Source organism: Lathamus discolor, chromosome 3 (genome assembly GCF_037157495.1).
Source record: "Lathamus discolor isolate bLatDis1 chromosome 3, bLatDis1.hap1, whole genome shotgun sequence".
NCBI lineage: Eukaryota > Metazoa > Chordata > Aves > Psittaciformes > Psittacidae > Lathamus > Lathamus discolor.
The window spans coordinates 89,336,143-89,362,603 of record NC_088886.1 but is presented as its reverse complement, the minus strand read 5'-3'; the positions used below and the strand labels follow the sequence as shown (position 1 = coordinate 89,362,603).

The window sequence follows — 26,461 nt, the reverse complement described above, 5'->3', positions numbered from 1 at the left end:
CAAGGGTAGGGGTAGAATGGGGTTTAGTATGAAATCACTCCACTCACCTACCTCCCCTATTTATTCTAGATGAAGACTGCATTCTGGAAATGTCTTTTTTACTGGACAGCTCCGAAAGTGCTAAGGATTATAATCATGAACAGCAGAAAAAATTTGTACTGGAAACAGTAGACAGAATGAAAAGTCTGCAGCTTAGTTCTGGACGTACCCTTAGCTGGAGGATGGCCTTACTACAGTATAGCAGCACTGTTTTCATAGAGCAAACTTTCCATGACTGGAAAGGTCCTGAAGCATTCAAATCGCACCTTGCTCCCATCACCTACATAGGTCATGGCACCTACACAACTTATGCTATAACTAACCTCACACAACTCTACATGACTGAAGGGACTCCAGGTAGTGTTAAAGTAGCTGTGCTGTTCACTGATGGAGTGGACCATCCGAGAAACCCAGATATTTTTGCAGCTATAGCTGATGCTAAACACCAAGGAATTGTATTTTTCGCAATGGGAATGACCAGAGTGGCTGAGGAGGTCAGCAATGCTGCCAAGCTCCGGCTCCTAGCCAGTGTCCCAGCATCCAGGTTTGTTTTCAACCTTCAGGAGAAAGAAACTGTGGAGAAGGTTATCAAAGAAATGGTATGTATGAGAAAGAATTTTAAAGAGTTACAGGAACATATGTATATGGTCTTACTTCCAATATTTTGGAGTGCTTATGGTATTGAAGAAACCTGTACCTTTTACATGTTGAAGTGGCCTACCTGTTAACAAGACCACTGTGCCAAAGCACAGGTTTTGTTTCTGTCCCCAGCATTCAGATTTTTCCAGCCAAAATATTTGAAGTTGGAAATGAGATTAGATTTCAAAAGACTTGTTGCAAAGTTGTTTATATTTCTGTTTTTCCTCCCAATAAAGGTATTTTAAACCCCCTTTCTTAAAAAATATAAACAAAAACCAGCAACAATTTTTGACATCCCGGTGCTTTCTTCTGTGGCAAGTAGAAATGTGACATTGCCTTTTGTACCGAAAATTGCAGCTCTTGCAGAAGTGAAAAAAAATTCATCGCCCTTAATAAAGATATGTCAATTTAGATAAAATCTGAACTTGGTGATAGACATCTTTAATTTTCTATGGAAAGCATACCACGTAATAAGGAGGAAATGTTTAAATTGAGCTTGAAGATTTGCTTGGGTGCCTCTTTTCTGCATATGAACTTAACTTATAAAAAATATTCCCTCTCAACTATAGAGAATACAGTCATCCTCTAGCCTATAGATCTGGTGACAGAAGCTGCAGATGAAGTCCTGATCTGAGCATGCACAGAAATATAAAATACCAGGAGACTCCTGTATCTGGCGACTTCTGCAGTGAAACTGACACCTAAGTGTCATACAGGCTTATAGGTCTTGAGCATGTACACAGGCTGGTCTTCCTGTTTGTCCTGCCACTCTGCAGACTGTTGCATTGGTTTCCCTGCATATCACTCTTCCTTTCTTCTCCGGTATTACCATTGCTTTCTGTATGACAGCAGCCACCTCAGGAGTGTCACCTCACCCTTTATTTTACCTGTTCGAAACACGACATCACAAGTTCTTGCTTTTGAGAATATGGGTGCTCTCTGATTTAAATAATGGCTTTGGCATAAATATATGTGTATACATGTGACTTCTAGAGATTTGCATTGTGTTGCTGCTCATCCTCTTGTCCTCTCAAGAGACTACATCAGTTGTATAAAGTGGGGGGAATGCATTCCATGTGGGTGTTTCAGCTGTAGAGGTCTAAAAAATACCAGCTAATTCAATGATGATAACTTCATACAATCACTGTTAAAGCCAAAGCTTTTCTAAGGTGTTCTGACTGTTCTCATTTTGTGTGTTTGCCTGATAGTATGCTTAGAAGAGCTTCTGATTTTCACAAGGGTAGAGTGTGTATCATTTACTTCTACTAGAGAGCTGCTGCTATTCAGGACTTCGGAAACAATGTAGTTTCTGGGTTCCCATATACCTGCTACAGATACTATGTTGGCTTAGGTCTGTTCACCATTGTAATTTTAGCAAATGATAATGGCTGGACAAGGGGAGTTGGTGATTTCTGCAGTCAACAACCTGTAATAGGAATTTAATGATTTTAATTAATTTCTAGGATGGAGAGATTGCTAGAATGTTTCTCAGAAATCAGAACTTAATTAATGTTAGTTAATATGTTAATTGCTTACTTTAATTAACTAGTTGCTGAAGCAATTTATTTTACAATCTTTTAGTGTCCTTCCTGTAGAGCTGGATTATGACTAATGTTGCTTTGAATATCTGTCTTTACAGAAAGATCTCTCTGAGGAAGAGGTAAGTTGTTTTGTTTGGGCTTTTTCCTATACAGATCTACTGCTTAATACAGACATTTACAATTATACCAAAACATAATTCAGGAAAACTGATAGTTCAGGAAGTTGGTGAAATATTGAGTCTAATGGGATTGCCTTCAAGTAAAACATGCTTTTGCATTTGTAGGTCAGAGCTTCGATTTCCTATCCTAATGTCGTTTATTTTCCCTCCTAATTTTCAAAGTTGAAAAAGGACAATGAACATTCAGGTTAGCAAGAATTTGCTGATGTCTTGGCACATCATCCAACAGACTCAGTGGACAGGAAAACATGACACAGAGCTGATCGTGGTGCAGGTCTGGCCCATAATGCTCTCCGTAATAGAGTTTTAAAAAAGGAAGGAACTCGAACAAATCTCAACCATTGCATTTTTCCAGTTTGGCCACAGTGTGTCACCCTGCCTGCAGCCACTGATAGGTCTGGCTGCCATTTTGGGGGACTAAAGCTGGTGTTAACTTTAAAGTTAACTAAAGATGTTAGTCCTGCTTCAAGTACAGTTATCTCAGACAAAGAGTGTTCTGATGAGTAGCTCGAAGAATCTGGTAAATATTCTGAGTGTTTGCGAAACTTAAAGCATTTTATTTTTTATTCATTTCCACTGGCATGTTGATTTTTGTCAAAACAAACGGAGTACCAAGACATTCAGTGTTATCATTGGAAAACAAATTGTTACTAATTGTGATATTCAGGTAAGAATGATATTTAAACCCTTCACTTCAAGACATCTAGTGGAAGTTTAATAAATAATAAAACCAAAAATAGAAACAACATTGCTTATTCCTCCTCCAAAAACTACCCCAGCATCTGTAATAATTCTGTATTCTTTAATGGTTTTAAAGTTTCGAAAAGATCCTACATACCATAATGATGTCTGAGACACATGACAGTGGAGATGGCAGAAGAAAAAGAACAATTATAAACTGTTACAATTAATAGCATTAACTAGATAAAAGTATACAGCCCTAACATGTTTTGTTTATAGATCAAGCTAGAGCTAAACTGCATTCTGTGCTACATATAGTGAAGTGGAACAAGGATGTAAGATGTTCTCTTATCCCATTTGTCTTGGCTATCTCTGCAGTGACTAGTAATCAAACCAAATCTATAGTCATAGTCACAGCACACCAATAAACTGACCTTGTGAATAATTTGGAGGTAAAGCCATTACCAAGATGACTGAAATTTCAAGACTAGGAATGATACGGATTTTTTGATGGAGTGTAGGAGACCACATTCCTCATGAGTGGTAAACTGATAGTTAAAAGATTTCTGTAAAATATATAAATATAACCATGTCATTACATACAGTAACTTAAAAACAATGTTCATGTGTTTTTTATCCCTTCTATTAAAATGTGCTGATTTGGACTATTTTCATTCAAAGTGTCCCCAGGCTGCCACATGTAACTGTGAGAAGGGGGAAAGAGGCCTTCCTGGCCCTGCTGTAAGTAGCTGTCATTTCTCAAATAACTGATAAACATTGTAAATCAAGATTTATTTGATTATTGGATTTTTTTTTAGGAAATTATTTGAACCCAAATCCTGAGACATCAAAAATTGAATGTTCAATCCTAGTTACATTGCATGGAAGTGTCACACCAATAGGAAATCCACAGAGACACCTGAGAATGTCATCAGACACTCCTGAAAAGAGCAGTGTGATGTGCTGAGGCTCTCCTTTTAGCCACAGCAGTTCAAAAGGCAGGAAGGAGCAACTTTCCTGTATGGAACAGTAATTCACCTGTTATTTACAATGAGACAACCAGACCAAGTGGCTCTAACTAGCCCCAAATCAAACACTAATATCTGAGAAGCTCTCAAAAAGCTCTCTCACAAGAGTGAGAGCAAGAGGCTGAAGCAAATATTCTAAATACGTATATATTAAAAAAGTGTATATATTGTAAAACAAAATTAGTTGACTAACATGTCAGAATTTTATTCATTTTATTTCATTGTTTTCAGGGTAAAAAGGGTCGCACTGGTGATGATGGAGCTCCAGGCCTGAAAGGAACAAAGGTGATGTGATTTTTCAGGTTTAGGAGAAAGAGTTGGTACTTCATTAATATAAAAAGACTATCCTAATAGTGCCCATGTACTTTCCACCTGTGAGTGTTTTAAACTTCACCTACACCCTTTTGCTATAGTAAAGACTGAGATTCTTTACAAATTAAAAACTTGTACCTAATGTATAAAATCATCAAACGGTAAAAAGAGGGAGCTGGTATGCTGCCTGTACTGCACTGAGATGTCTACTCAGTTAATCAGGGCAATGCTGTCTTATACTGCTTTCACTGATCTTGATGTTGGATTATTCACAGGGGGAGCCAGGTCTGAATGGAATTCCAGGACGAGATGGAATAGAGGTAAAAAAAGATTTTTTACGTTCTTCTCCCATGAGCAGTTAGTGTTCCTTCATGGCAAAACACCTTTTTTTTAAAAAATTAGAATTCATTCTGGTTTACCAGCTAATGATTCATTAACACTAGAAATGAAAACATTATCATTGCTTAAAGAAAAGAAATAATTCCTTCTTATAAGAGTGATCTAGAAAATGCTCTCTAATAATGCATAGTCCCTCCTAAAAAGTGTGAAAAGCTCTGATATAATAATCTAAGGACATTACAGAAATGGACACTCTGCCTGTGTCTTTTTGGGTCAGTTTAAATTTTTCATTTGGCAAATAAAGAATCCAGTGTGTCATAGCAATGAAAAAAATTGAACAAAATACGTATAAGGAAGTAACTGTAGGACCAGCCTCTTACTGCTTAACTATGAATTCATTCACATATGAATCATTCTATATTTTCTTATCTATTCACTACATCCTTTTTAATTAGTGACTTTTTTCTTGCTTTCTTATTTTAGCATGTTCCTCACTAAGAAGGAAATATGAACTCTAGTTGATCTGCTTTTACATGGTCAAAATCCCTGACTAAGATTGTTCACACATAAAGCAGCATCTATCATGACCAATAGCTGCAGTATTTAGAGTCATATTGCCGTATTTATCAGAGATCATCTTCAGTACGTGAAATGCTTCTAGACAGTAGAATGTTAGTAGTGCAAATACTCGCATGCTTACATTTGGGTTATATATCCTCACAACCTGCTTTGCTTTTTTTTATTTTCCCAGGGGAAATCTGGATATAAAGGAGAGAAGGTACTACTCTTAGTCAGAACTTCTGCTTACACACAGATACTTGATGTTATTATTATTTATTATGTAGAGTGCTGTATTTGTGATAAATACCAGTAATGAACAATAACATCATCTTACCAGCCGCTGCACAAACTCTAGTTAAAGATGTGTTCCTTTCAAAATGAACTTACTGCACAAATGCTATCATATGTCCTGAAAAGAAGATCATTTAGGTGCCCAACTAAAGCACCCAAAGAATAAGGATGATATGCTCAATATACCTTGTAAATATTCCTGTTCCTTTCCAGGGTGAAAGAGGCGAATGTGGAATCCCAGGGATAAAAGGAGACAGAGTAAGTAGCCAAAGGTTGTCATGCCTTCAGGAAACACAATTAAAACACTGAAAAACTACAGTTTCCTCAGTAACAACCGTGGTGATAGATTTAAGACAAATATTAATTCCAAGGCTGAGGGAAATTAACATCTGACAGTTTAAGAAAAATTAAGTAATCAAGGATACCATTTTCAGTAACTTTCTCAGCTCCTTCTATATTTTCAAGTGATTCCTCTTAGGGCCCAAACCTAAGCCGGTGTATAACAATGCTAAAACTCTGCTTGACTTTAACAGAGGCAGAAGACTTCAAGCAGTAAGCAAAGGAAATGAGAGGTGAAAGTGAAATCAAGGTTTCTAACACCAGTCTTCAAGAGTTGGTGTGTAATTGCTGTGAATATTTTAAATGAAACAAATAAGTTTAATCCTGTATTACTGGTCCTTGATAATTAACTGTTTATTCTTACTCTGCATTCTGATTACCACAGCCAATTTTTAAAATATTTATTCAACACTTGCTGGCTGCTGAGTTTTCTTGATTTTACTTTCTACTTTAATGTAAAGATGTCTAAGTAAGATACTTCAGTAAAAAGTTCTCTAAAAGTGGTTTTGACCAAATTGAAGTATACATAAATGTAACCCTTTTTCCACTTGCCTTTCAGGGTCCGGAAGGTCCAGTAGGCTCCAGAGGAGCAAGAGGGCTACAGGTAAAGAAAGAAAGGAAACTATAAATCAAACAATACCTGGTTCCCTGGGATTCAAAGCTATGAAATAGTATCATACCACAACCGTCATAGAACCTTTGAGTCACTGAATGCAAGGCATCCAAAATTAATCTTAAACAGCAAAACAGCAAAATTAAGAAAAATTTGGAGGAGCAGTCTAGACAAATAAATCATCCTTATAATTCATTCAGTCTCAAACACCACAGCAAGTGCAGTTCCATAAAAACCAAAATCACTCGTTTCCCATTCAGTGTCTTAACTATTTCTTTATCTCACAGAAGTACATGGAAACAATGGGATTTTTTCATCCCAATACTGTTGGACTGAAGGCCCAAGCATTGGGATGTTTCGGTAAATCTCGACTATAGATTACTTTTAATTGCATTCAAATAAAGGGAGAGAAAATTTCTCTCCCTCAGTTAGCAGACCCAGCTCCAAGTTAGCTGAGTAACTGAGTCTATTATGCATCAGAATGGAAAGCTTCAGTTTTGAAATATTTGTAACTCATATTTTCATGCAGACTACAGCAAATCAGAAGTTATTTGTCAAGCTGACATATTCTAGAAGCTTGAAAAATTCTCATTAAATACCTCCTGTTTTAATAGGGTCCACAAGGACAGTCTGGAGACCAAGGGCCTGAAGGTCTGCAAGGATCAAAGGCAAGAACTGCATTATTTCATCTTTCTTAATGTTAAAAGTTATTAATAGTATTAATATAGCCTCACAACAATAATGCTTTTATCCTTATACCCCATACCCTTCTTGTAGGGAATGCAGTTTAATGTGACACAGCTAGCAAATCATAAGAAAACCTTTCTTAGAACCTTGTAGAATACAAAGAGTATATGTATACCTTGAAAGTCAGGATACACAAAAAATGAACTTACAACCTGAGTTAAACTGATTTCCATAGACATGGAAATGTTAAACATAAATGTTATAAGAAGAACTGTTTATTTTTTCATTCTCTGAAAAGGGTGAAAGAGGTCTCCCTGGGCCACCTGGCTTGCCTGGAGAGACAGGAATAGGACTGCCAGGCCCAAAGGTACAAGCATCTCTCATCTTCTATATTACATGTAGTGTAAGGTAAGAATGAAAACCAAGACAGCTGAGAGACTATACTTGCTGGTGATGAGAAAATTTGAGCCTCCAAATACTGGTTTTGTGGTACTGAGCAGGTATTTTGTATGTTGATCAAAACTGCTCGGGGGAGGAGGGTGGAAAGTACATTTTAAGTATGTACTTCAAAGGACTTTTTACAGTAGTTCTTACGCTTGGCATAACTAAGCCAAGCAGTGTATGCCTGAGTAAAATGCATACATAGTCTTAAACAAAAATTATTCTGTGAAAAGTAGGCTTGTTGGTTTGGATGACTGGCATAAGGAAGAAAGCACTATGATAAAAATACTAACTCCTTGGAAAAGGACAATAAGTGATACATGACATACTAGGAATATGATGGGAATAATTAGCCATTTAGATTCAACATTGTCTTCCCTCAATGCAGAATTGAGGCTGTATCCTAACGCTGTAAAACTGCACCAGTTCAGTGTCTGTTGGGCCTTGTATGATTTATGGCTATGAGGACACTCAGATTTTTCTCTGCCATTCTTGTATTCCCCTACATCAATTATTTCAAGCACAGAATGCCTGATGAGTTGTTATATGCTATGCACATAAAAATACCTAGATCAGTCATTTTTAAAACACATCTTTGTTTGAAGGGTGACATTGGTTTGACAGGAAGACCAGGCCCTGTTGGCCCACCTGGAGCTGGTGAGCCAGGACTTATGGTATGTCTATTTTTCATTTGGTGTGAGGGAAGCACGACAGAAAGGAAAAATTCTTAGTGCTTCTCTGTTAAAAAGGATATATGTGTGTTAAATAATACCATCTCTTTTCTTTCTTCCACTAGTTCTCACTCCCATACATTCTACATTGTCTGACTTTCATTTCCCTCAATAAACTGGGAATGTTTCCAGTTCCTTAACTTTTCTAATTACCTTAATCTCTGAAACAGCAAAGAAAAATACCACCTTATGCAAACCACATACATATTTAAATAAATCTGTTCCCAATAGATTCAAATCTGCATGTGGTAACTTCAAAGTTGACTGCTTTTCAGTATCATTAGAACATTAACATCAGCATGGCTTTGAGGGAGAGACTCTGTTTCAACCACTGTAACATTAGAAACAGTCAAACCTAAACAACCTTCTTAAAGATATTCAGATTGCACAAGTGGTCACAGGTAACAATTTGACCAGTATTGCCTTTACAGAAATAACAGAGAAATTAAAATATATATGTAAATATATATACTTTCAGACTCTATAGTAGTTTTGGCCCTGAAGTCTCTTCTTTCTTTTCTTTCCCTTCCTCCTCCTGGTAGCTGTAAACTCAGCCTCTTTGAGGTAATTCAGAAAACAATTACATCAGTTTTAAGGTTGCTTTTTTCCAAAGTGTCAGACAACATCTTTTACTGAGCTGTTTACAATTCAGCAGACTCAAACTCATTTTTGGTTGAAAGACCTCTAGTGCAACCACAAGAGGGAAATTTTGTGCAGTTTTTTCATAAGACAAGGAAAGGTGATAATAATTTCAAAAGAGGTGCTCCCAGGAAAAAGAGAAAGACAGTTTGGAAACTGAACTCATGCCTGATTGAAAATACACCTCTGGAGAGGATGGAGTTCTCGTTGAAGAGCCCACAGAACAGAGCATTACTAATGAGGCTAGTGGTGACAATCAAAATGGGGCAGCAACTCTTCCCAAGTCTCTTCAGTAACAGCTTAGAGAAAAGAGCCACTTTGTGGAGTAAAAGGTGCCTGTGGTGTGCATCTATATTAGCCACAACAGCTGTACTGGTATAATAAGAGAGTCTGATTTTTAAAATATACTAAATGTGGTTTTTTTTAATTTACTTTAAAGTGTATGTGCCTCAGAGGAGTTTTATTTTTAAGACTGAATGCAGTGTAACCTAAGAATCAGGCATAATTCTGAAGCTCTCTGCTGAAGAAACAGCATATTTATGCAGAGCCAAATCTAGTGGTATTCTGTGGTGTGTGTGTGTAATCTCAAGGAATAAACCAGAGGGAAAAGTAAAGATGCTGGAACACACTGTGGAGCAGGCTCAATATGCACAGGTTTTGGACTTCCATATAGTGAAAGGTTTTATTTGCCTTATTTTCTCCTTGTGCTCCTATCAGGTCTGCTTTCAAAAAGAGAAAGTCATGTTACTATTCCCTTCACCAGTTATAGTCAGATCTCTCTACAGCTGCATCTTCTTCAGTAGTGCTGTCCATGGTCTTTAATCTGGTTCTCCCTGTCTCTTATGGTTGTGCTGGTAATGTTAATAAGGATCGGTAACAGTTTGTGAACCAAACTAAATTTTAGGGAGTGAAGATTTAGAAAGTATAAGCAATAGGAACTTCACGTACGTAACCTGTGATTCATAAGTAACTAGAAAAGTAAAACTGTCTGCCTTGTTATTGCTGCAGGCCAGAATACTCATCATTTATTCGCTGTGAATATCGTATTACTGTATTATTTTTAACAAGTTATAACTACACTGACATTTAAAGACGTACTTGAAACTGACAATGACATAGAACTTGCTGCTTTTGATTTGAGTGATTAATACATATTCTAAGCCATTTTAAACATACATTAACAGGGGCCTCAAGGACCACAAGGTGTTCAAGGTGAAAGAGGTTCACCAGGAGAAGGTCTTCCAGGAGCAAAGGTACAGCACTTGAAGAGTTTTAAGACCAGAGCAACACCATTAAATGAGTACATGCCAAAACAAGTCCATAGAAAACACAGGAATCTGAGAAAGTAGCTTCTAACTTAATATTAAAATTTGGCATCAATTAACCCAATATATTTTCATAGAATTCAGTTGGTCCAAACATGACTTCTAGACACAGCTAGCCACTGGGGCCTGTAAAGCCGATATTTAATTCACCTGATGCTTGATTTGTGGGATCTAAGCCTGAAAAGAATTCCAGCTATAATTTTAAAACAGCCTCCAGCATCTGACTTCAAATAAAATATTGTACAAATGATTCCTAGATGAAAAATTTAGGGGTTTATTGATGCTCTTTTCTAAATCCTCAGAGATCTTTGCTGTCACTGAAGACAGGCTTCTAAGCTTCTGAAATACCTCAGCCACAGATTTATGCATTTTAGCATAAGTCTAAATTCAGTCTGTGGGAAAAGAAAGCTGCTGTTACTAATTTTCGGATCCAGCGAAAGAAATGACAGTAGTAGTTGCACCTGCATGGATGAACTCAGTGCTAATCCCTTTTGCTGACTGCTGAAAACCAACTCCCAGGCTAAGTTGTCACTTTGACCTTTGGTTACAGTAACAAAGTGACACAGCTTGTATATGAGGTGTGCATGCACCAAGGCAATTTTGGTCAGGAAAACAGTAAAAAATTGTTTTACAGATGCAGGCCCCAAATGTCCCTTTACTAAAAATCTTAGTGGTTTTGCCTAGCACAATACTGTGGCCAGCTAGCAACACAGAATCTTCAAACATCCAGTATATATTTTATGATTATATAAATTGTCTGACTTCATTGTTGATGGCTTGTATTTGCTTAGCTGATCTCATGCATGAAAACAAACAAAAAATGATTTGAAGAAGAAGTATTTAGTGATCACTCCATTGCCACTGAAATACTTCATGTGGGAAGAAACACTACAGCTAATAAGCAACGCAATACACAGTGGGAACAAGTACAGAAGACTGCATAATCTAGTCACAAGTATTGAGCAACTGAGATAGACAGGCAGAATAAAATAATCAAATTGGAAGTCTGCCAGCATTATTGAAACTCTTGATTCCATTAAAATGTACTACTTCTTACTGCCAAATCTAATCTGGCGTCAAGCATGTATCAACAGAGTCTATACGTATATCTGGTCTTATTTACAGTGGCCAAGTATGTCGGCTCTCTAGTTTAAACACATTTTAAACAGGTGATTTATTAATCTAAAGTAAATTTTACAGTTGCTTTCTTCTGAACAATTTTACTACAAGCTCAAAGTTCAGTAAAAAGGAAAATGAAGGCAGGTATTCTAGGGCATCAGAAGTGAAGGATGTTATTTGAAACAGAAATCCACATAATGTATTGCAGTCAAAGTTAAAATGGTGGAATCAGTTACTAGGGAGAGAAGAGACCCGTCTGGGACATCACTTCATTGTCTTGGGTGATTCTGTGACAATTTACACAAGCTAACATCTGTCTTTACATGTTTGATTAGCAGAAGTATAAGAAAGCACAACATTTATGTCCGTATTAGTAGCCTGCATTTCCCCCAAGAGTACTGTTTTTGTAAACAAACATTTAGAAAGACAGTGACATTTAGAAATAGACAACAATACAGTTTGGCCTGGTCTTTATCCTCACAAAATTCTTAGTGAGACCCAGATCCTCATTGCCACACTTTAATGAGATTAACCCATTAGACAAATAAGCAGAATTCAGCTTTGTGTTAGCCTCATTACACAGCCCTGCTTACATTTAAATTAGTTGTGGTTTTGCCATTGATTTGAGGGAAAGCAGGACAGGGCCTTAAGCAATTGAGGTGGGCAGAAAGATAAAAAAAAGCTTGTTCAGCTCTTTCATTAGCAGTTTCAAGCTCATTTGAAAAGATGACCTCTTTGGTATCCTGGAAAACAGATTCAGAAGCTATTTTCTGGTTCTTATTTTGTTTTTCATAACGCCAGAGCAAACAGTGTCTCTAGTTACTTCAGAGAAAACAGATGTGTGTTTCTACAGTAAACAATATATTACTTTTTCATGCAGGGAGACCGTGGTTTTGACGGACCAAAAGGCCCTCGTGGACTTCCAGGCATCGGCATAAAAGGTGAAAAGGTGAGCAGTAAATACGCCAGGAGGTTAACAAAGTGCCGGTAAATCTACATAATACAGGGTTGATATTTACAACAAAAGGTGTAATGAGGCAAGGTCCCTACAATAGGGCCTGGATAATAAGGTATTTTGTAGAGAGATTTATGCCCAATAAACTCTCACAACCTATTTTAACATCTCTTCATATGAAAATAGGAAATATTACAAAAAGCATCTGCTTCTGTGGGAAAGTTAAGGTTTAGAAAGGGATAAAGAGACTAGCAGTTGTTTGCTACTGAACCAGCAGGGAATAAATGCATATATGAAAGACAAAAGGTGAGATCCCCAACTTCACTGATTAAAGGGAAGTTAAATCAGCATATACTGACACAGGAGCTGTCCCAGATTGTTTCTGTATCTTTACATAACTAAGCAATTGTACTTCGTTTGCCAGGGTGAATTTGGTCCTCCAGGTTTACCTGGGCCAATCGGATTACCTGGAATTGGAATTCAAGGAGAGAAGGTGCAGTTTTCACTTACCCCTCACCCCACATTAAATATGTAATAGCAGATAATATTTTCTTTTTAATAATTAACTAATCTTTTCAGGGGGTTGAGGGCCCAAAAGGACCACCTGGCTCCAGAGGGCTACCAGGACAGGGACTACCTGGACCAAAGGTCAGGGAGTTTTCTGAACTAAAAGATACTGTGCTGTTTCTACTGTTGTATTTCCTGATTAAGAAACGCTCTGTCTCTATCCTTATCCTTGTTAAAGTGCTGAATACCAATCTAAGTGTTGACATAGTTGCAGGAAATTATTTTCTTTATTAATATTATCGAACTGTACAGCAGATCCTACTCCACTGAAAAGTCTTGATAAACCAATGCCATAGCTATCTAGTTAGGTTTTGGCCTGGCTCATTACAGAACCTTTGAGGTACTACATACCAGATAGTGAACTGTGCTTTTTCCAATACATTTCCATCGAAAGGGTTGTCTGCCTTGAATTTGCAGTTTCATCATATCAGATGCAGAGGTATTGAGTCAATTCCATAAAGTAGTTACACTTTACACGGAACACCACCAAAATTTCAATATCATATTTTATCCTCACTGTACTGTTTCCATTCCAGAAAGGTAATATACATACCTTACAGACCTGCTGCCTACCTTGTTACTTCTGCTGCCTATTGTCACACATGACTTTGTGTATTTACTGTATGTAGCAGTTAAGAAAACTGGCAGAATAGTTTAGTCTTGACTGATTAGCAAAATACAGAACTGTTAATGAAAGATGTCACCCTTAAAGTATTTGGACTGAAGACATAAAGTGATTTTCTGGAAGAGGTGACAAAAGTTTTGAATGACTGAAGGCCATTAAGGCATAGTACAAAGGAACTAGAGGTCTAAGCATCAAGGGTTCCTGCCAGGTATTTTGCAACACCAGTGATCACCTTTTACATTTTAAGTGATTGTGCAGGAATATGGTTCACCACTGATAAAAAGAAAGAGAAGACTGCATTGTCTGTGGATGTCAGATATACTCCTGAAATACCAGCTACTTTGGCAGGAAAAGACATATAATTAGAGATGTACGGCATTAATCATTTCCACCAACAGCTTTTTGGTGACAGCTCAAATCATGCTACAGATTCCCAGTCTTTGTGCCCAACTGTTTAACACATCATACTAAAGACAAAAATCTTCAAGAATTTAAAGACTAATCTTTCTTTAAATATAAGCACCCAAAAATATGCTTCTATATTTTTCCATTATAATGCTGTTAAAAGATAATTTCTGCTTCAGGGTGAACAAGGTTTGCCAGGAGAGACTGGAGTGCCAGGAGAAAGAGGTACTGGAGAACCTGGTTCTAAGGTACATTGTTAATAGAGGAATTACTTTATTTATTTATTTATTTGAATTTGAAGTTTGTTTTTCCTGAGTATCCTTTCTCTAGGCACATAAAAATAGGTTTAGAAATAAAATTTAGCTTCTTAGTCTTCAAAATTTTTAGCACAGACTTTCAATAACCTCCAGAAATAGGAATATTTTAAATACCCCAGTTCTGTACAAAAGTAGTGACTGAAAATTTCCACCTGCCTGGCCGGTGCTCAAATCAGAGTTGCAAACAGCTCAGCTAAAGCTCTGTCCAGAATACTATCAAGAATATTGAACAGTTGCCAGAACTCACAGTTCCCAGTGTAAGCTCAGCTATAGCCAGAGCTGGTGAAAAAAAGCACTGAACAGTGGTTATCGTGCTGCTTCTTCCCTTTTCATACAGGATAGGATATAAACAGAGCAGCAGCTACATCCTCACACCTTCAAATGGGACACAAGCTGTGGTACGAGACCAAAAGCACTCTTACTTAGTAACTAGATTATCTGAGTGCCAAAGTGACCAAGATATTAACCAGTCCCTATGTCATTAACAACCATATTAACATAAAATATGGGAATAGATGAAAAAGTACTTTTGTGATAGTGGAAAAACACAGGGCTATCCTGGTTTTGCTTTTGTTTGTTAGGGATTTGGGACACGGGTTGGAAAAGGAAAGAAACTCTTCAATTTCTTTCTTTAATTTCACAAAATATGATCATGCTGAGTGAACATATTTGACCCCAAATGATCTTATTTCATCTAGAATCAGGTCAAACTCTTGAACCTTAGAGAAATAATCAGATAAGAATTCTACTGCCATTAATAGATTTGCACTGATACCAGCAAAATGTCAATCATCATGTCACAGTCAGCCCTATCTGATATTTACTTCAAATGCTGCCACTTCATGAAATGATGGCATTATTTTTTAAGAACGATCTGGAGCATTATTAGCTAATATTATCAATCACATGGATAAAATTTACAGTTCAAACGATCTGACAGTAGGATTGTTCCAGATATGAGAGAGTTGTGTTGATAAAAAAACAGCAAGATTTGGGTTCGTGTGTGTAAATGTTTGCTATAAACACAGTTAAGTGAACTTTTAAAGATAGATTTCCTTGATTCAGGGAAAGAGTAGCACCAAGTCTGCATTTAATAGAAGGACTTACTTTTTATTGATGTCAGGGTGAGCCAGGCCCTTCAGGACTGGCAGGTCTGCCTGGTCTTCCAGGAGAAGACGGAGCCCCAGGACAAAAGGTTGGTTCATCTCTTTCTGCAGCCTATCTGTTTCCCTCCAACCATTTCTACTGTTCTCCCTGTGCTGATACCCAAACCTAGAAGAGAGAGTGTTCATGGACAAGGGGAAAAGTAGCACATTTTTCGGGGGGGGGGGGGGGGGGGGGAGGGGAGGCGAGAGGGGGAGAAATTTTTTCAAACATACTTTTTTAGGTAAAACTTTTTCTTTTTCCTTTTTTGTTTGGGGGGGGTGGAGGGGGAGGGTGGAAAGGGGAGGGGAGGGGAACATGTCTTATCTTGCTTACGGTTCTGGGGTCTTTTTAATCCACAAAATGCCCTGCAAATCAGAAGGGAAACCATGAGAATGGCTAGAGGAATCCTTTCATAGCCTTCCAATCAGGGTATTTTCCTAAATTCAGAAACTCCACACATTTAAAGATTACATACATGCCACTTCATGCATTCCACATGGAGTTTTACAATAGTTGCTTCTGAATATAGAAAGAAAATCCTGGGTCCACTGACATCACTGGGAGTTTTGCCACTGACTCTGAAAGATCTAGAATTTTAACGAGCTTATTCAAGTGAATACAGAGTTGATCTTGCACCATGTCTATACAGTACTCTGAAATGCTGCTTTCATTTTTCTGTTCAAGGGTGAACCAGGGTTACCTGGTCTTAGAGGTCCTGAAGGTCCTGCAGGGATTGGAATACAGGGGGAAAAGGTAAGAATTTCTTACTAACAACCCTAACTATTCTGTGATTCTATGTTTTTATGTGCACCAGCTAGAAGACAGAATTTCACTGTCTTTCACTGATATTTACAACTCATTGCAGTTAACAAGTTCTTAATATTATTTGGTATGTGACATGTCTTCTCTATTTTTGAAGGGAGATCAAGGTCAGAGAGGAATACGTGGATTAACAGGACCAGCAGGAGTGCCTGGACCTGCTGGAGCTAAAGTAGGTTTATTACCATATTATGTGTGTGTAAGATAGGCACCTAAAGCTGTGCTTTGTTCTGGGTCTGGGAAAAAACTGTCCTGGAATTAACTTGCTTCTTAAAAGATAATTAAAATAAAATTCAGCTATGGCTTCTCTTAGCAAGGTGCATTGTGATCCCTAAAAACGTCTAGAAGGATTTTTAAATAAACTTTGCATTTAGCATATTGCTTCCCTGTCAGCCTGAAAAAAAGTTAAGGGACACTAATGCTGGTGTTTTTATGATGAGATATTTAGGAAGATTGATGATATATGGCATATACATATGTGACAGCACTTCATTTTCACTTACACTCACTCATGGCTGATACACTTTTATGGATTTGGAGCTGCTATTCAAACACTCAGTACTCACTGAAAGTGAGAGAAGGGCTGCTCCAAGTTTGTCTTCCACTTTCATATGAAGTCTTTTGCTATCTATATACACAAGAGTGTGTATTTTCACACACTCTTTAAAATAGGTATTTTACCCCTATCTTCCAGAAGAGGAAAAATAGGGGCGAAAAAGTACACTGAAGGAGCTGTTTATAAAAATCTACTCTAACAGAAAAATATGTGTTTTCAGTAGACTTGCACAGCTGGGCAGGAAGTCTGTAGTGCTGGATGAGCTGGACAAAGTCTCGAATACACTAGAAGGGGGTTTCTAATAACATACATTTGTTCAGTGACTGAGAAGAACTTTGTTTCCATTAAGAAATCAGAATCAAACTTTTTATTGATTCTTCAAGTAGTTAGATTTCACTCCACATAGAATAGAATATTAGAAATTCTAATAGAATTTTAATGCCATGTTACAAATTATTACATAAATGCTTTCTCTACAAGAGGCCTATGCTCACTTTCAGAAAAATCTGTTGGTTTTGCTCTCCTTCACTACAGGGAGAACCTGGTGCACCTGGACGTCTTGGAATGCCAGGCCCTCCTGGAAGAGCTGTGCCTGGACCAAAGGTAACACCCACACTCCAGCTCCTAATGCTTATAAACACAGGGTGAAAACTGTGAAGTAGGCCATGCTATTATTCGTGCAAATAATTTCAGTCTTATGAGCTCAACTAAAAATGAACAGAGTTATGAACTGTATCCAGCCTAGTTACCACCATACCCTGGTATTAACTGTATGCCAGCCTGAGATGTGGCCTACTTATGTTAATTTCTTTATTTTAGACAACCTTGGATATCAAAATAGTTTTCTTTCTTCTGCTTTTGGCGGTTTATGCTTGCAATGGCAATAAATAAAATTAGCTATTAATTTTACATATATAAATGTGTATAACAGAAAACCAAACCCACAGTCTGTGGCTGGTGTTTAATAAGATACATAACTAGAATATATATTTTCTTCATTGCAGGGTGACATTGGGTTACCTGGTCTTGCTGGACCAATTGGAGAACCAGGTTTTGGGCTTCCTGGGGCAAAGGTAGCTCCTAAATTGGTAAACTAATTTCTGACAGAACAGTGAAATAAGTCAGGATTTCAATAAGCAACAGCAAATAGCCTAGCATGGCCAAGTGTTTGTTCATTACAGTTCTTAATGTGTTTGTTGGACAATGGTGGCAAAGTATAACAATTTGCAGAGCCAGAAAACCATGGATAGTCAATCTTCCAGATTCCTTAAACCATAAGCTTTTGTGGCAGAGAACTAGGAGAAAAATTACCAGGTTTAATTAATGAGGAGTGAATACAGAGTGAACACCTGATTTATGTGTTTACAACAGTACCTATAAAGCATAGCTATTTTTTCTCAGGCAGGCTCCTTTGCTTCATTCCTAATTTTGACATAAGGAAATCCACAGACTCCAAAAAAGATACCAGGACATAGGCCAAACTGGCAATATGAGAAGAGATGCCTTAGGTACTGAAAGAAGTATGTTAACAAGTAGCCAGTCTCTAAGGACTTCTCTATAGCACTTCTCTAGTAGTGCCTCAGGGTTGCTCAGATTCAGCTTTTGTAAGCTGCTCTTCATTCCAGGTGGATTTTGTTTGAACAGCAAGAAAGCTGAGACCTACAAACCTTGGCTTCTCAATAAACCATATCCCTGCTACTTTTTTTTTTTTTTTAACCTAAGTGAATGTTTTAATACTTTTGAGTAGAGCCCTTATCCCTTGCTCTTTGAGTGAACTGAACACAGTAACAGAAGCATGAGAAATGTGGAACAATCTCCAGCCCTTTTTGACCAGTTAATGGTTTTCAAGATCTTTTTTTTTTTTTTTTCACTGGGGGAGATGATGATGATGATGATGGAATCATGTACTTTTCTGGTACAGTTCATTTAATTCAGAGCACTTCATGTTGTCCTCTTTCTGGGTATCCAACAGGCATCCATCAACAGGAAGCAGGTCCTTTGCTAAGAGTTGCAAGTCTCTCTCCCTCAGCCTTAAGCTGCCAGAGGTCTTTCAATTGGGCAGCACTGCATGATTCTGTGACTATGCTCTTCACTTTTTGCTGTCTTTGTCAGTATCAGTGGTTTTGCTGCTGCTTCACTCACAGACACATATCTGCACTAAGCTGTACAAGGCAAAACCTCTTACAGTCTCATTTTTTAAATTATTTTGGATGGGCCTTCGCTTGTTACTGTTATTCATACCCATATTTTGCTATCTACAGGACAAACACAATCATGATCATCCATCCAGTTGTAACTCTGAGCAACTCACTGCACCATTCAGTATGGCTGGGAGGATTAAAGTCCTCTTAGTTTCTCTGGTAAATCTCTTCCTGAGATACTCCAGCTATCTGGATCCATGAAAGGAGCTTAATCGTACATCTCCAATAGGAAGCTCCTGTTATACTCAATAGCTTTAATGAGGTTCTGCAGCATTATAGGAAGATACAGATCTGGAGGAGCAAAACCAGACATGAACCCTGTGATAGAAAAAACCAGTTTTAAAATTGGCCACACAAACCATTGTTGTCCTCTGCCCTACATCCTTTGTCTCACCACACAAACACACAACATGTGCAGAGCTGTGGAGGTTTCCCAGTACTCTGCAGCAGTTTATCTATCTTCAGTTATAAGAATTACATAGAGAAGCTACTGAGTAATTCAGTTACCATGCTAGACTTTTGGCTGTCTGTCAGCTTGGGCTTGTTCTCCCAAAGCTGGAATAATAATAAGCATGATAAAATTATGGGAAATGCAACTGAAGTCGTTCAACACAGAGCTCTTGAAAATGATTCAAATTAGTGGCTTAGCAATGAAAGATCCTGTAAATCCTCCATGCTATTAAATATCCCAGTTTTAGTCCAGGATTAATAACCTACAATAATCATTCAGATAGTAAAATACATTAGCAGATAGATAAAATCAAAGTACAGTATATTTGCCAAAGAAGTTTCACTTTTGTGGAAAATTTCCTGCTAACAATGGTTTTGGCATTCACCTCATCTGTTTTTCCTGCCTTCACCAGGGTGACCGAGGTCTCCCAGGACCACCCGGGCCCTTTGGGCCAAAAGGAGATGGTTATCCTGGCCCACCTGTAAGTTTATAGACTTTTTTTTAATGTGAATTGGGAACAAATAGGTGCTACACCGAAGTGATTGCCTACATGGCTACATGCTGGGAAAGATTTGCTGCTCTAGAAGTCTAAAAAAGCTCCTGAACTATGGAAATGCATTTCAGCATAGAAGGAAAAAGAAATGTCCCAGTGAAATAGTCCAAGATCTTCCATGTCCTCCACTTCTGATTACACAATGTAACATATTGCAAGTGGGGAATATTTTTTGCTATAGTATCACTGATGTTTCAGTCAGTTCTCTCAATGTCTTGATGTGGGATACTATCTTCTGCCCAACTAAACAAAATTTATTCCCAAACAGGAGAATACAGTACAGCTTAGCCCCTGTGTCCACATACATTCCAGAACCACTAAAAAAGCCATTACTTTCAAAAGAGCCAGAAGAGCAAACCTCAGTTCTGTTCACCAGGTTGTTGGAAGGGTGGCAAAGAACTGATCTGCTTTACAGCCCTTTACAGAGGTCTTTACTGGTAAATGTGATGAATCCCTGCAAAAAGGGTGCAAAAAGAAAAGGTTTCTTCCTCTCACTTCCTTGCACATATATGCAGCACTGGCTTCGTGTCTAGTCTGCTCAACAGTCTGCTCAACAGTGTGCTCCACCAACCCTGACAATTACATGCCTGTACAGTAAGGAAGTCCCTGGAAGACTGCAGGCTAGAATCAGGGAGTTTGGTGGCACACTAGCATTTATCTGTGCTAAAGACAATGGTAAAAATGCATGCAATTGCCACACTGAGGAATAAAAAACAATGTCAAATGGAAATTGGAATTCAGTTTATAGTACTTCCTGAGATTTTTGTGCAATCCAGTGAAGAATTGCTTCTGCACCTGCCTCTCCAGATCAGACTCCTCTGTCTCCAAACACATGCAAGCCTCCTGCATGACATGCAACATACATGCAAATGCCACTGGCACCACATCTGGCTTATTAGAGTGGAATTTAACCAATTGTAGACCACAGTGATACCACTAAAAGACAATATATTCAAGATACTACCATATTAATCTTAACAAAAGCATGTAGTCAATATAGCCATACATTAAATTAATATTCTGTATGTGCATATAATTTCAGGGCTTGCCAGGCCTTCCTGGGATTCCTGGTGAGCAAGGCCCAGATGGAGTTGGACTACCAGGACCTAAGGTACAGACTTTAACTTCTAGAAAAGTAAATGCATGTGTGCACTCCACTTCATGCAGATGTAATTTCTACCCATAGGTCACAGTCAGAATACCTTTTTAATCCAGCTTTAACTTACCTGTCAGTGTATAAAAGGTAGATCACATAGAAGATCTTCAAGTTTCATTTCAGAACTCATCCTGATACTGACTTCAGGATTATTGGATATATACAGGCAATTGAAGGGTTGGCTACAGCTATTTAAATATAGTTTATGTCTCTTAAAATTATTTAGATCTTTTTTTCCACTCACCTCAAATTCCTGTCTGAAGACACTGATAGGAAAAACCTAGAACAGTGCCAATGTAAACACAGTCCGATTCAAATAACAGACAGGAAGCGAAAACTTTTTCATTTTTGGTTTAGGGAACATGGAGTTCGTTTTATAATATGGGAATTGTAATTCCCATGTAAGTATTGCATAATTGACTGTACATGACTTGAAGATGTTTTGACCACTGTTTATCCCAAATAACTTTCTTGTCCTGACCGCAGTATTCATGGGTTAGCATTGTTTAGACTTGTACTGTGTTGTTCAGTAATTCTCCTCTCTTTGCCCCATTTAAGTACAAGAGATGCTGTCATCTATAGATAAATTAAACTTTGGTATTCACTACTTATTTTTCAAAGTATCGACTTTCAGGGTGACCCCGGTAGTAGAGGACCAGTTGGTCTCCCAGGTCCCCCAGGAGAAGGCCTGCCAGGATCAAAAGTAAGCCATTTAAACAATTATGTCTCCTATCTTCTAGAATTGATTCCTCTTTCTTACTGTGAAAAGTAAATCAATAATGATCTAATAACCAATATGATGACTAATCCCTGGAAAAAGGACCACAACATAGGCCTGGAAATAATTGTAACTATAAAAAGCAATTTTCATTATGAAACCTCCCAGATTGAAAACTCTTACAGTCCTACAGCTCAGCTTTATAAGTCTATTAATACAATGAACTGTTTTAGAATGTAAACATACATAAACTGAACAAGGTGAAATGCAAAGATTTTTCACCATAATAATGTATTACCTGCACAATGTGGCTTATTGGTCCCAGAGATTCAGTTCATATTGGCATGAAGGCTAGGTCCGGAAGTAAGCAGTGGTTAAGCACTTCCTCAGCCAGTGTTAGTCCCCAAGGACTGGCATGTGCACAGAATCCTTACAAATGAGGAAATGGAGAATTTCATGCAGGGATACTGGAATAGGTATAAAATTAATATTGTGCTATGTGGGTTTTAATTGCTTCCTATGAATAACATGTAACTGAAATATTTTCTCTGAAGTTCTTTAAAAACTAGCTTATGAACTAGCAACATTAATGTGATGCCACATTAATATGTATTTCTATAGGTTTTACTGTGTAAGCTTAAATGAGATGAAAGATAACACAACACTAAGAATCCTCTCTTAAATCTTAATTCAGTCCCAAATGTCCCACCAATACAGTCCATCCTTCAGTGCAACGTATATCCCTATCAGCAAAGCTATTCATATTCAATGAGCATTAAGCCCTGAGTGACTTTTTTGAAGTATAAACTGGATTTTAATAATCTGATAAAGGGTGAAAAGAGACTTTGTCAGCTAGAGCAATCTTATCCTCACTACTTATAAAAGAGCATCAATTTGGTAGAGGATGGACAGGAAATTACATCCTGGTGTAACAATTTATTGTGTGTTTTTATTATAAATACTGTATTTAACATATGCAGGGTTTCTCTCTAGGGAGCCATCGGACGCCCAGGGCCACCAGGTGCTCTGGGACCTCCTGGTGAAGGTATTCAAGGAATTAAGGTAAAAGGGCTCTGTCTTTAATATTTAACCTGTGCTGAGTGGTCAGTCTGAGCAGCACAGCATTAAGGAGATTTCGCATTTTTTTTTTATGAGGAGAGCCTCAGGCTAGAAAATGAGAAGGAAACATGAGCACCTAGAAAGTATGTTCTGTCACTACTGCTGTAAACAAGAAGCCCAAGGACATGTATTGAGGAATGAGGAAGCAGGGGCATCTTTTATCAGTGAAACATAGCCTTATAAAATTAAAAATGCCATTTCCTCTTCCCCAAGTCTCATGCCCACAGAGGCAGTGTGAAGTAATTATGTAAACTACCACCTATGGCAGAGAAAGAGTCTCTATCCTGAATCTATATGCAATATCAATTTTTCCCAGATGACACAGACTCAAGACAGAAATAAGAAAGGAGGAATGATAACAAATAAAATAGGATAGAAAGGGGGAACAGGAGAATTAGAACTAGTAATGGTAATGGAGTTTTTCAATATATATCCTTATGAAGCATTTGAGAAATGTAAGTTAACTCAATAAGCTGTTGCCCCAAGTGTATCAAGACACTTGTTAAAATGCAGTTTGAAACACTTTGTCTTTGAAATTTAAAATTAATGCATGATGAATGATTAACACAAAGGATTAATATCACTACCCGGATTATCATCAGGGGGAACAAGGAATTCAAGGAATGCCAGGACCAAGAGGCCCCCCTGGAGAAGGGCTTTTGGGACAGAAGGTATGGTACCTAAATCAGAGATGAAGTCCTAGACTGAAGCCAACATAATAAAAATGCTCATTGCAGTCAGCTCTCATTGAGGGTATATGAATTCTGTGAAAAAAGAATGGGGATTTGGGAAAACCCCAGTAATTCATGTGATTCACATTGTAATATTTTATACCAACATCTCTTTCAGTGTTGCTTATTTTAATTTCATATGAGGCTTACCTTCTATTACAACTTGACAAAATATTGATATAAGATCTAAAATCGGTGTCTTTCTTTTACCCACCCACTTTGGAAAATCTGGGGACTATGTCAATGTTAAGAAAATGAGAAATATGGGTTGGAATCAGCTTTTGGATGTGATCATATCAGCTCAGAAAGGCTGTACGAAGTTCCATAAGCTATGAAAAATCAAACCAGGAGGCACTAATTCATCTGTTTGTTATTCCAAACAACTTTTCTGGGCCAAAAGGTTTCTCAGAGTGACCTTCCCATTATTCATTCCAATTACATGCTTGTCTTTCTTCTAAATTGCCTTACTGTTATCTTGTTTTTCATGCATCATGCAATATCCCATGAAACATCTCTGTCTGCATGTACTTGGTTTAATGTTCAAACTGTGTCTGCTATTTTTCCCATTAAAATGCTTAGCCAATACTACAAGTTATTCACAAAATTCACAAATACCAATTGATTTAAATAATGTCCAAAAAAGATTTCTAACTCATGTCAGAAACTAAAGGTGAATTCAACAAGGGCAGCTAGAGAGAAATGTGCAAAGTGTAGTAAAAACTGACGTACACTTTCTGTCTCCTTACCAACATGGTTTTGAAGGGAGATCGAGGAGCTACAGGTGAAAAGGGTAAAAAAGGAGAAAAAGGTGCTGTGGGTGACCCTGGATTATCTGGAGAACCTGTGAGTAACTCAGGTTTATCATACCTATTTTCTTAAACTGCTTAAAAGTAAAGCTGTGGTTTGTGTGCTTACTATATAGACTACATACAATCTGAAATACTTCATAAACTGAAAGCATGAAAACTGTTTAAAGCATAGAAAAGATATTTCCATGCTGAATACCACATTTCCCAGATAAGTATCCCATTTCCCACATCTTGAGAAAGATGTGGTCTCTTTCTTAAGGCAGTGAAAGACAATTGCCATGTTTTAAGACGATGCAATTCTAATCCATGTCTATCAAGTAACTGTAGCTTGGACTTTCCCTCAAAGCTGATGAACAGATGTAGGGAAGCAAAATAGTAACTTCTGCTGATGGGCAGGTCCCCAAAAGCTGGAAAGCAAAATGAGGTGCCCATCTGTTATGACATTTGCATATTATTAAGCAGGGATACATAAACACCATTGCCATTCTTGCCCTGACACTGGCTCTATTAGACTCACATATGATGAAGCAGAACTCTTGACCATTCATACCTGGTTTCACGCAAGTATACAGTAATACCTCCTTTCTTCAGAAAGGAAACAAACACAATATGGCAGACATGAAAGCTTTGCACAGATTATCCGTTTCTAATGTGAACTGACCAACAATGATCCAGGGGGAGATTGAGGTCATCCAATTCCCATGAAAACCTCACCACCTTAGGAGGTTGTAGATACTGCGCGCACAAGGTAATACCACAAGAACAGGATTCTTCTAGCCGAAGTTCTTATTGGCCAAGTACTATTCTAATAATGGTATTGATGAAGTCATATTCTGAATTACAGTGTTACTAATTAATTGCAGTAGCTTAATTAACAATCACTGTTGCAGGGCAAAACTGGACCAAAGGGAGAGCAAGGCCTAACAGTAAGCAAATTCCATTATTTAAATCCCATTACAGCAAGATATAAACAATAGACAATACTTTCAGATTAAATGTATCCTATGTTAATTATTCTGGAAAGAGCTTTCTGACTTGAAATCATCTCAGTAATAATACAGAAATAAACCATGCAAATGTTTCTGACTTTTTTTCTTATCTACTTTATGCTGAAATGCAATTTAAAATTCCTGATAATGTTAGGTGTTTTTCTGCTATGTGTTCTTTTACAGTTAGTGATAGATGACCCAGGTGTGCACCTGTTGCAAGAGAGATTAATTTTTTTTTAAGTATTTGAGAGTCTAAAGAGCAAAGATCTTCAAACCTGTCATGGTCTAGCACACTAAAAATATAGTTACATTTCTGCTAAGCCTGAACTGACCAGACCCAAACTCAGTGAAGCATGTCAGTGAGTATAAAAATACTACTGAGGTTTATGATGGAAGCTGAGCAGCAGCAAAAGGTTGTATTTGAAATACTAACTCAATGCCAAATGAGTCCTGTCATGCACTTAAAAAAATATAACAAATGATTGCTCTAATAATGAGTAACACTTTGTTTGCACATCACAGAAGCTATCACTTCTCTGAACAGACAGGTCTGGTGGCAGCAGCTTTTTTTTTTGTGCTGCTGAAAGCTGAGTAATACAGTGGGCCAGATACACCAGGGTTCATAAATCCCAGTTCCATTCTATGTTGCACTCTCTTTCATATGCCAGCTCACTACAAGCAATATGCTTCCTGAAACTGGGTGTATTTCTCCACTCCCAACACATTTAAAAGGCATATCTATATTATTCAGATGCTAAAATATGAATGGGTACTGACTTTAAGTTTTAACAAGACCAAAATCATCACAAAACATTGTTTACAGTAACGGTAGTTAGTTGT

General features: G+C 37.7%; 1 protein-coding gene and 1 long non-coding RNA gene across 8 annotated transcripts in view; one reads left to right on the top strand and one right to left on the bottom strand.

Moving 5' to 3' along the window:
- LOC136009949 (uncharacterized) overlaps positions 1–26,461 on the bottom strand; it is a 40,727-nt gene that overhangs the window by 7,126 nt on the left and 7,140 nt on the right. For 2 of the 7 annotated variants that reach the window (XR_010610703.1, XR_010610704.1), the window contains exons 3-8: positions 22,272–22,402; positions 15,853–15,884; positions 15,481–15,645; positions 7,162–7,215; positions 6,502–6,547; positions 5,797–5,892 (exon numbers count right to left, since the gene is read on the bottom strand). This is a non-coding gene — a long non-coding RNA (uncharacterized LOC136009949). Of the gene's footprint in view, positions 1–3,513; positions 3,646–4,303; positions 4,378–5,796; positions 5,893–6,501; positions 6,548–7,161; positions 7,216–15,480; positions 15,646–15,852; positions 15,885–22,271; positions 22,403–26,461 lie in introns of those variants that run through there. The other 5 variants (XR_010610705.1, XR_010610706.1, XR_010610707.1 and 2 more) reach the window with 5 other exon arrangements.
- The window catches only part of COL28A1 (collagen type XXVIII alpha 1 chain), a 31,650-nt gene that overhangs the window by 889 nt on the left and 4,300 nt on the right, over positions 1–26,461 (top strand). Inside the window, exons 2-29 of the mRNA XM_065670446.1 lie at positions 70–638; positions 2,318–2,338; positions 3,761–3,820; positions 4,339–4,392; positions 4,695–4,739; positions 5,510–5,536; positions 5,824–5,868; positions 6,509–6,553; positions 7,177–7,230; positions 7,548–7,616; positions 8,296–8,364; positions 10,245–10,313; positions 12,385–12,453; positions 12,884–12,952; positions 13,039–13,107; positions 14,236–14,304; positions 15,497–15,568; positions 16,204–16,272; positions 16,439–16,510; positions 17,429–17,497; positions 17,899–17,967; positions 19,959–20,027; positions 21,142–21,210; positions 21,890–21,958; positions 22,967–23,035; positions 23,695–23,763; positions 24,586–24,666; positions 25,523–25,558. Coding sequence (XP_065526518.1) covers positions 70–638; positions 2,318–2,338; positions 3,761–3,820; positions 4,339–4,392; positions 4,695–4,739; positions 5,510–5,536; positions 5,824–5,868; positions 6,509–6,553; positions 7,177–7,230; positions 7,548–7,616; positions 8,296–8,364; positions 10,245–10,313; positions 12,385–12,453; positions 12,884–12,952; positions 13,039–13,107; positions 14,236–14,304; positions 15,497–15,568; positions 16,204–16,272; positions 16,439–16,510; positions 17,429–17,497; positions 17,899–17,967; positions 19,959–20,027; positions 21,142–21,210; positions 21,890–21,958; positions 22,967–23,035; positions 23,695–23,763; positions 24,586–24,666; positions 25,523–25,558 — 2,216 coding nt within the window. The remainder of the gene's footprint in view (positions 1–69; positions 639–2,317; positions 2,339–3,760; positions 3,821–4,338; positions 4,393–4,694; positions 4,740–5,509; positions 5,537–5,823; positions 5,869–6,508; positions 6,554–7,176; positions 7,231–7,547; positions 7,617–8,295; positions 8,365–10,244; positions 10,314–12,384; positions 12,454–12,883; positions 12,953–13,038; positions 13,108–14,235; positions 14,305–15,496; positions 15,569–16,203; positions 16,273–16,438; positions 16,511–17,428; positions 17,498–17,898; positions 17,968–19,958; positions 20,028–21,141; positions 21,211–21,889; positions 21,959–22,966; positions 23,036–23,694; positions 23,764–24,585; positions 24,667–25,522; positions 25,559–26,461) is intronic.